Source organism: Nomascus leucogenys, chromosome 6, assembly GCF_006542625.1.
Source record: "Nomascus leucogenys isolate Asia chromosome 6, Asia_NLE_v1, whole genome shotgun sequence".
NCBI classification, from domain to species: Eukaryota; Metazoa; Chordata; class Mammalia; order Primates; family Hylobatidae; genus Nomascus; species Nomascus leucogenys.
Window position 1 is genome coordinate 29,049,429 of NC_044386.1, and position 9,865 is coordinate 29,059,293.

The 9,865-nt window shown below is 44.2% G+C and overlaps 1 protein-coding gene across 6 annotated transcripts in view; it reads right to left on the minus strand.

Annotated features, from left to right (window-relative positions):
• The window catches only part of DROSHA (drosha ribonuclease III), a 131,181-nt gene extending 121,398 nt beyond the window's left edge, over nucleotides 1–9,783 (minus strand). For all 6 annotated transcript variants that reach the window (XM_030813937.1, XM_030813941.1, XM_030813939.1 and 3 more), the window contains exons 1-4: nucleotides 9,646–9,783; nucleotides 8,453–8,579; nucleotides 6,697–6,762; nucleotides 3,756–4,589 (exon numbers count right to left, since the gene is read on the minus strand). In XM_030813937.1, coding sequence (XP_030669797.1) covers nucleotides 3,756–4,589; nucleotides 6,697–6,716 — 854 coding nt within the window. In that variant the 5' untranslated portion in view covers nucleotides 6,717–6,762; nucleotides 8,453–8,579; nucleotides 9,646–9,783. The remainder of the gene's footprint in view (nucleotides 1–3,755; nucleotides 4,590–6,696; nucleotides 6,763–8,452; nucleotides 8,580–9,645) is intronic.
• Between the last annotated feature and the right edge of the window lie 82 nt (nucleotides 9,784–9,865).

The window sequence follows — 9,865 nt, forward strand, 5'->3', positions numbered from 1 at the left end:
CATACACTTCTAAAATCACAGTTTACATTTGGGCAGTAAATCTTAGTTATTGTATAGAAATTAGTGAACCATGCCACATGTCAAAGATACATGTCATCTGTAATGGCATGGCTGCTGAAAAGAATAATTGCCTACATTTCCAAATAAAAACTCTAATTAGAGGATATTTGTAATTTTTTTTTCACCACATAGCCAATAGAATTTTGCATTTAAGAATAACACTTCTAATGATGACTGGTACCTCTGAGTGGGTAGGACTTGAAGAGACCAATTTGGATATAAATCACATTAGTAACACTATGAAGACAAATTCATTTAAAGCAAGAAAAGCTATGTTTGTGTTACTTTTCCCAAGATTCTTCCTTGTTTGCAAACATTAAGATATTCCTTAGGTACGTTAGGCTAGTTCTCCAATAGCTACACATTTACTGTCACAAGGACAGCCGTGAGAATTCTTGCGTGGTAGCACTCCCTAGCTAGGTGAAGCCCAGGGCACACATCCTTACCACTCTGCTCAACAGTGTGCTTGGTGCACTACATCTGCCTGTAGCGATTTCTTTCCTTATCCCCTGGAGTAACTTTCATTTTTCATGACAACAAGTACATATATCCACTTCTTCACAGACCTTTTCCAAAAACAGTCCACCCTAAGACAATCTTGCAATTGTTATTCAACCACATTTTGGAGGCAGAGAAAAATAGGGAAGACAGAATTTGTAAAAGGATAGATTCACTTACCCCAAGAAGCAGGGGAGGGGCGGCCAGAGAACACACTATAGAATTTGCGTAAACTTAACACAATCCAAATTTATGAAGTTTCAGTTTTCCCCATATACTTCTAGAAGTTATATTAGGACTTCATATGCTCCATGTTTGTTTCACAGAAGCATGCCATATAAGACAGATGACTGACATTCCACCTAATTAATATCCCAAAGGGAGCTAATTATAATGTAGCTATGCCACTAGGCAGCTCCAGAGCAAATGCCCCAAGCACATTATAAAACAACTCGAATATAAATAAAGACCATTTTAGAAAGATATAGATCCTTATAGTAAAGGAGTGTGGTTTAGGATAAATCAGGTTAGAAGTAATTCTTATGACACTTGATTTTACTGAGATCCTCAATTCAGAAGACATCTGAGTTTCTTCTAACAAATACATAACTCAAAGTCGAAGCCTTGATGGAAAAATTTAGGATTTACAGCACAGCCCTGACAACTCCTCTAATTACAGCATCTCAAAACAGAGGGGGAAATACAACACTATCTAGAATGTTTGCTGCAAAATGTTTTCCCAGAAACAAGATTATTAACAATTACTTTAGAGTCTGAAGAAAACTATTTACAAACTACTCTTTCCAGTTAACATTTGCACTATAAAACTGTAACATTAACTATCACATGCCAGCCAGGAGCAGTGGCTCACACCTGTAATCCCAGCACTTTAGGAGGCCGAGGCAGGTGGATCACCTGAGGTCAGGAGATCGAGACCAGCCTGACCAACATGGTGAAACCCTGTCTCTACTAAAAATACAAAAATTAGCCAGGTGTGGTGGCAGGTGCCTATAATCCCAGCTACTCAGGAGGCTGAGACAAGACAATCGCTTGAACCCAGGAGGCAGAGGTTGCAGTGAGCCAAGATCGCACTATCGCACTCCAGCCTGGGGGACAAGAGCAAGACTTTGTCTCCAAAAAATAAAAATAAAAACTATCACATGCCTATGCCTCTGCCAACTAGTCCATCACAGAATATTGACCAGAAACAGTAGTTCATGCTGAAAAGATTTTTAAAGTCTACCAACTCTCACTCAGCTTTGGCCCACCAGAAGTCAGTCATCCCTACAAGAAACACATTCCCTTCTACCTTCTACCAGGCCACCAGGGAGAGGCAACAAAGCATTTTCCTTCTGAGCACTAATCCCTCTCTTCAGGACAGAGAATGACCACTATCATTTAATTTACTGGCAAAATGTTCAGTCAGAACCAAATTGATAGAGCCATGAGAAAAATGTGGAAACAGATGTGAACTGGTTCCTGAAATCAGCTGCAGAGCAACAAGAGCCAAGACCAGCTCTCTGCAAACCCAGAGTGAAGTGACTTGGTCTGGGGAGCTCAAACACTTTTAGCACAAAAGTTCCACAAGACAATGAAGGTAAGTACACTACTGGGGAAAGAAAGAGAAGCACCGTTATTAGCTTGACAACGGAAGACCTCAAATCTTCATCAACGTAAGAGTTCACTGAGGCATAAATAAACATTGCACAATTGATATGTGTCTTTTATTTTTCCATATAAACCAATGGTTCTTAGGCTTTTGGGATAACAGACTCACACCCTCCTCTTTGAGAACCTGATGTAAGCTTCCTTATAGAAAAACATACACACAAAAAAGTTGCATATAACTTCAGAGTATTTCTGTGAGCCCAGCTAGAATCCCAGTTTTAGAAATGCCTCCTTGAAACATTATTTCTCTCATATTTATACATATTTGGTCTTTTGAAAAAAGAAATGTAATATAGAATGAAACAGTATTTTTAAAATACAACTTTCTTCAGTAAGAATCCATTTCAATGCAACAAAATCAGATTAAAAGCAATTTTGGGCTGGGCATGGTGGCTCACATCTGTAATCCCAACACTTTAGGAAGCCAAGGTGAGTGGATCACTTGAGTTCAGGAGCTCAAGACCAGCCTGGCCAACATGGTAAAACCCCGTCTCTACTAAAAGTACAAAAATTAGGCCAGGTGCAGTGGCTCACGCATGTAATCCCAGCACTTTGGGAGGCCGAGGGGGCGCTGATCACCTGAGCTCAGGAGTTCGAAACCAGCCTGGCCAACATGGCAAAATCCCGTCTCTACTAAAAATACAAAAATTAGCTGGGCGTGGTGGTGCACGCCTGTAATCCCAGCTACTCAGGAGGCTGAGGCTGGAGAATCACTTGAACCCAGGGGCAGAGGGTGCAGTGAGCCAAGATCGCGCCACTGCCCTCTAGCCTAGGCGACAGAACAAGACTCCATCTCAAAAAAAAAAAAAAAAAAAAATTAGCCGAGTGTGGTCATGTGCACCTGTAATCCCAGCTACTGGGGAGGCTGAGGTGAGAGAATCGCTTGAACCCAGGAGGTGGAGGTTGCAGTGAGCTGAGATCTCGCCATTGCACTACTGCTTGAGCAACACAGCGAGACTCCATCACAAAAAAAAAAAAGATATTTTGAAAACTATCTTTTGTAATGTGTAAATAATCTTACTTCATTTTTACAAAGAAACCAACCAAGAAGGCAACAATGTACAATAAATTTCCACTTATCCTAAAAATCAGAAAGTCCTGCCTGTTAACTAATTTGATTCTTTATTAACATGCAGATCGCCAGTTCCAAAAAAACTCAAATGCTATAACCTGATATGATGATCACATTGAACATAATTTAATCTATGATAACACAAAAAATACAAGTTCTTTCATCTCATGGGATCATCATTAAAATGTCAACTGTATTATGCAGAGTAAAAGTCTTATATTCACTGAAATGAATCTACACTGATATATTTGGAATGCTTTTTAAGAGCAATTTTTTTCTGACATCAACTTATTTGTCAGTTGTTTCTTCCTCTTGAAAACAGAGTCCAAAATGTGCTTCCTTTCCTTATATAAATCAAGATGCACTACTGGATCCTTTTGGTTTGGTTGTCATAAATGGAGAATGACTGTGCCTGGGCCTCTGCAGTTCATTAAAGAACTACACACAAGTGGTTTACCTGCTCCGCTCGTAGCTGCGGTGGCGAGATGGTGTTCTCCCTCGGTCATAATCAGATCTGTACCGGCTGTCTTGTCTTCTCCTGTCAGGACTGCGGCCTCGCTCCCGCCGATCCAGGGACCGATGCCTCTCACCTCGCCCATGACTGTGATCTCGGTGCCTGTGGTCATCATAGTGTTTCAGCCTTTCTGGGGACCTTCTCTCACTGGGAGCCTTTGGGAGTGGGTATGGAGGGAGATGTCTGAAATGAGGACTACTGCTGTTATTAGCACTGGGCAGGAAAGAACTAGGGTTGTTCTGGAAACTATTAAAACTGGGAGGTGGGAAGTTGTGGTGAGAATAGCCCGGAGGGTACTGATAATTAACCTGCTGTGGCATGACTGGAGGGGGCGGGGGATGAGGCATGGAGGGAGGGGGCATCATGAAGGGGAAAGTGCCTTGTCCAGGAGGTGCCCCAGGGACTGGGGGGTTATTAGGACAAGGCATTGGTGGTGGCATGGGAGGAAAACAAGGAGGAACTGGGAAGGGGTGCCTCATCTGGTGGTTGGGGAAAGGAGGCCTGATTGGGCAAGGGGGAAGAGGGCCTTGCGCTGACGGAGGCATGGGTGGGGGGAAGGGTACAAAGTCTGGTCGTGGAGGGAGAAAATTGGGGGCTGGAGAGTTTGAGAAAGTGGTGGAAGGGGCACTTGGAGGTTCATATTGATATTGCACAGGAGGCTGCTGAGGGTGAAGCAGCCTCAGATTTTGGGGCCTGAAGGATGGTGCTGAGGGTCTGGCTCCATGTCCTCCTCGTCCTCGGGGACACCCTCGTCCCGGGTGGAACGACATTCTGTGACTTCATGGCAGAAAAGAAAAACGGAAAAGTTTTTTTAAAAAATAATCCTAACTGTGTAAATAGGGTTTCATAAATACCTGACCATCTTGATGAGCAACTCAAAGACCCCCTAGTCAAACCACTGGAATAGGCCATCCATTTAATACTGGGTTCCTGCTAATATCTGAAACCCTCATGCTCAATAAACTCCTCTTCCCCTTTCTTGGCCACCCAGCCCACTGCCATGTTTAGTCCCTGGACCGACCATTCCTTAAAGCTGCCCCACTTCCAAAATGACCAATTCAACATCCCATTGTTCACCATTTGCTGTCATGCCTTCGCTCAAGTTCCCCTCTGATCTTGACCTCACAAGATCCCCAGCCCCCACTCCCATCTCCAAATGCATATTTGGGATTACCACCCTCCCTCTGCAATCCTCCACCTCTCCCCACTACCAGACCCTTCACAACAGCATTTGAAAGTGCTCAGGTCTATTCCAGCATAAAGTACTTTCCTCGGCCTCCAGGTCTCCCTTGACTTTACCCCTTCTTTGTCCTCCCCTTCACAGTCAAATGACCTGAAAAAGTTGCTACAGACTGAATGTTTGTGTCCACCCCAAAATTCATGCTGATGAAACCATAATGCCGATGTCATGCTCTATGGAAGTGGGGACTCTGAGAGGTAATTATGACGGGATTAGTGCCCTTATAAAGAGAGAAAGAGAAAAGAAATCCCCGCCACCCACCCCTTACCAGGTGAGACTACAACAAGAAGGCAGCCACCTACAAGGCAGGAGGAGGGCGTGCATCAGAAACCTGGCTGTGCTGGTACCCTGATCTCAGACTGCCAGCCTCCAGAACTGTGAGAAGCAAATGTTTACTGTTTAAGTTACCCAGTCTATAGCATTTAGTCATGGCAGCCCAAGCTAAGGCAAAAGTGTATACACTTCCAACTCACTCTAATCCGACTTCAGCTTCCACCACCACTCCAATAAGTGACATGATCAGTGCCCACCTTGTCTTGAAAACCAAAGGTCATTTTCAATCACCTTGCTTGATCTCTGTGCAGCAATCAGTCCAGTTGCCTCCCCGTTTGCCTCCCCAGCCCCCACCCCCATGGATGCGTTTCTTGGCTTCCTGACGCCTTCACTGTGGCCTTCCTACTTCTCTGGCTGTTCCTCCTGGCAGTCTCCCATACCAGCTTCTTCTCTGCTAGGGGGCCTTTAACCATCTGGTATTCCTCAGGGGTCTAGCGCAGGCACTCTGCTCACTCTCTCTTCCAAAGTGACGCTACCCACCTGCACTGCTTCAATTAACATCAATCTGTCAGAAACTCCCAAGTTACACCGTTAGCCCACAACTTCTGAGCTCCAGACCCACACTGCCGATTACCAACCCCATCTCTCTCGAGTGTCTCACTGACTCTGCAAATTCAACATAACATATGCTAAAAGGAATTAATGACCTTCCCCTCCAAGATAAACATTTGCTCTTTTCCTAGTATTTCCTATCTCAATAAATGACACCATTAGTGGTCCTTAAGACATATAACAGGGAATCATCTGACTTGTCCTCCCTCATCCCCCATCCTTAGCTAAAAATTTACTTTAAAATTGCTGTCACTTATATGGCAACTATCCCTTAATAAAAAATAAAAAATCCTATTGTTTCTGCTTCATAAATATTTCCTGAATTCATCTGCTTCACACCATCACCTCCTACATGGCTATTACAATAATATCCTTGCTGGCCTTTCTACAACCACTGTCACTGACCCCAGGGCTTTGTTAGGTTCCTTGCTCTCACAACACTCTGTGCTGCTTCTTAGCAGGTCCTGCAATAATTTCAATCCACCTACTAAGGACCTAATTCCACCTTCAATGTCTGCCTGCACCTCGGAACTGCAAGTGCTGTCAGGGCAGCACTCTGGGATTTCTATTAACTGTTCTGGTCTGGCTTCCTAGCCCTGTGCATGGCCCTCTGTTGTACTGTGCCCACTGTCGAAAGAATGAGCACATTATCCCCTCTCCCCATGTATCTAAATCCTTTCCACCCTCTATAGCCCAGCACCAATGTTTGCTCCTGTCTCGGTTCTCCCAAACTATTGTCATTCCCATCACAGCACTCACCATGTGTTGCCCTGCATCATGATGTACCGCCTGGATGTGTTACATCTTCCACAGAGAATATAAGCTCTAAAAAACAGAAAGAATAAAACAGACATAAACATGTTTCCTAAACTGCCAATGCTACAAAATATTTCTGCAATTACCATAACACTGATTTTGCAGTTTCCAATACACTTAGCCTACTAACAAAATTAAAAGCATGTTGAACTGTGTTAAAGTTTCCAACTAAATTTTTAATGTCCTTAAATTTTAAAATGTCATTATTACTAGTTTTGCCAACTCAAAACTATCTGCAGCTAAAAAGACTTACAGGCATAGATCATCTCTAATTTGTTAAAAGACTTGGGAAAAATATCATTCCCCCTCTCCCCCTTCATACTCTTGTTTCCTTCATGGTAAAAACATGTAGGCACAGGCCGGGCATGGTAGTTCACGCCTGTAATCCCAGCACTTTGGGAGGCCGAGGCAGGCGGATCACGAGGGCAGGAGATGGAGACCATCCTGGCTAACACGGTGAAACTCCGTCTCTACTAAAAATACAAAAAATTAGCCAGGCATGGTGGCGGGCGCCTGTAGTCCCAGCTAGTCAGGAGGCTGAGGCAGGAGAATGACGTGAACCCGGGAGGCAGAGCTTGCAGTGAGCCGAGATGGCGCCACTGTACTCCAGCCTGGGCGACAGTCTCAAAAAAAAAAAAAAAAAAAACCATGTAGGCATAGACCAAACACAAAAATCACAGTAAGACCAGCATTCAAATTCAAACATAACCACAATCTTGTTAACACACCAGTTAATGATTCTTGATTTTCATTCTCAGTTCCTCCCACAGAAAAATACTGTAAACATGAATGATTTTCCAAATACTTGAAATTCAGCAAAACATTTTTTAAAAACTCACATAAATATTGAGTACAAAAACCTTTAACATAGAAGGTTTAGAAACATTTTCCTAAAGTCTTTCTAAAAGTCTCATCAATAGAACTTTACTATGAAGGCTTCCAAATGGCTCATGAAAATAACTTCAGATTATGTTAGTAGTCATTGTGCTTAATAAATAATAGGCACCAAATAATATCTGATTTTTTTTTTTTTTTAAGACACAGAGTCTACTCTGTCCCTAGGCTGGAGTGCAGTGGTGCAATCATAGCTCACTGCTGTCTCTTACTCCTGGGCTCAAGCAATCCTCCCACCTCAGCCTCCAAAATAGCTGGAACTACAGGCGTGAGTCACTGTGCCTGACTCCTTATTACTATTATCCAGTCCAGTACCCTCATGATAAACCTGGGGCCCAGACAGGTGCTCCTGCCACCATAGGCTGCTCACTGCCAACAGAATCAAGTTCAAACTCTGTGCTTGGCATTTAAGGCCCTATTGACTCTGGACCCAGGCTTGTCCTCCAGTATCTTCCCCGGAAAGACCCTACTACCCTATGTTTTCCCAACGGATTACCATTCAAGTACAAAGAACCAGCTAGTTCTTTGCTCCCGTTCTCCTCTCTAAAATCTCCCACCCTAGGCAGAGGTTGCAGTGAGTTCAGATCGTGCCATTGCACTCCAGCCTGGGCAACAAGAGCGAAACTCCACCTCAAAAAAAAAAAAAAAAAAAAAAAAAATCTCCCAACGTATGAATCTGCCCAGTGATTTTCTATCCATCTACCAATCTTAAAGGCCACCTCCTCTATGAAGCCCTTCCTGATTCCCTTAGGTAATCCCATTCCCTCTAGACTTAGTCTATACTTAATCCTTTTACAGCACTTACCAGAGACTGCCTCATATCACAGTGAAGTATGCACATGTCTAACTCCTCCACTAGATTATCAGCTCCTTGATGATATGGGTTGATTCACAGTCATTTCTGTATCCTTCACATCCCCGGGAAAAGCAACCTACACACAGTAGGTGGTCAATAAATGTTTACCGTCTCACCAATAGTATGTTTCCATGTTGCTACTGTACATTTCCCTTCCTTGTACCTCCGCAATAGAAAGCAGACCTTTTCACTGAGTCATGCAATATTTAATGAGCCCATACATGGGAAGCACTGTCCCAGGCCCTGTAGACTCAGAGATAAGTAAGACACACAGCCTGTAGGATTCAAGGAACTCAGAACCCACATCCAAGTAAGTGTTTTAAAAATACAAAATAATGCAATAAACACACACAAAAAAGAGGTATGTGCAGGGCTTAGGGGAACACAAAGGTGTGTGCTGCACCTAGAGGTGGGCAAAAGTCAGGGTCATGAACACTCTTGTACAGTGTGTAACAAGAGCTCAACATTCACTGCCAGATCCTCATGGATATTTCTGTAGTTAGAAAATCTAAAAAGACTAATCATGAAATTGACCTATTGAAGGCATAGTCCGACTGTGTTGTGGATGCAGACTTTAATTCAAAAGTCAAGGAATTCACTGCAACTGGTAAAGTAACTCTCTTTTCTCCGTCTGTCTCTTCTCAGTTGCGGTTTGGAAGCAGAGACACTGAAGGAGCTGTCTTGAATAGTTAACACGGCCAGAACGTCAGTGCATGTAAAAAGAATTTTACAGTGTGACTACATTTTTATTGAGAACTCCCTCTTTCCCCAGGTGGATCTGCAGGGCAGTCACCTTCATCCTGATCCATAACTGCACATTTACTGTTTGCATCTCCCGCCAGATGGTACGCCCCACGAGGCAGGCGCTGAGCTCAGGATCTCACTCCCCTCCGAGAGCCGGGCGGCCCCAGGCCTGGAACACAGTGTGTGCTCCACAAATGAATGAAAGGTCTCCTTTTTCACTTCCACGTATTTGCGGGATCCAGGCCTAGGGTCGCTCTTTTGCCCTTAGCTGCAGATCTGAAGTGGGGCTGCCCGACCCCAATTCCCGGACGCCTTTCACCCCAGCCCCGGAGACTCCAGCCCCGTTTAAATCCTGACACTCGGAAACTCTTCTAACACTTGCAAGGTACCCCTTTTACCTATAAAAGGCTCTCGGGCCGCGAGATCGCCGTCAGAGCAAAGCCAGGCTACTACTGCAGGTACCAAGACAGTGGCGCCGCCCGCGCCTCCGGAACAGGAAACCGAGGGAATTAAAAAGCAAACCTGAGAAAGCTGGGCCAAGGGAGGGAAAACTCTTCAGCCCACCGCAGGGCCTTGTACGCGGTGATTGGCGCGTCAACGAAAGCGATGGACGTCTAG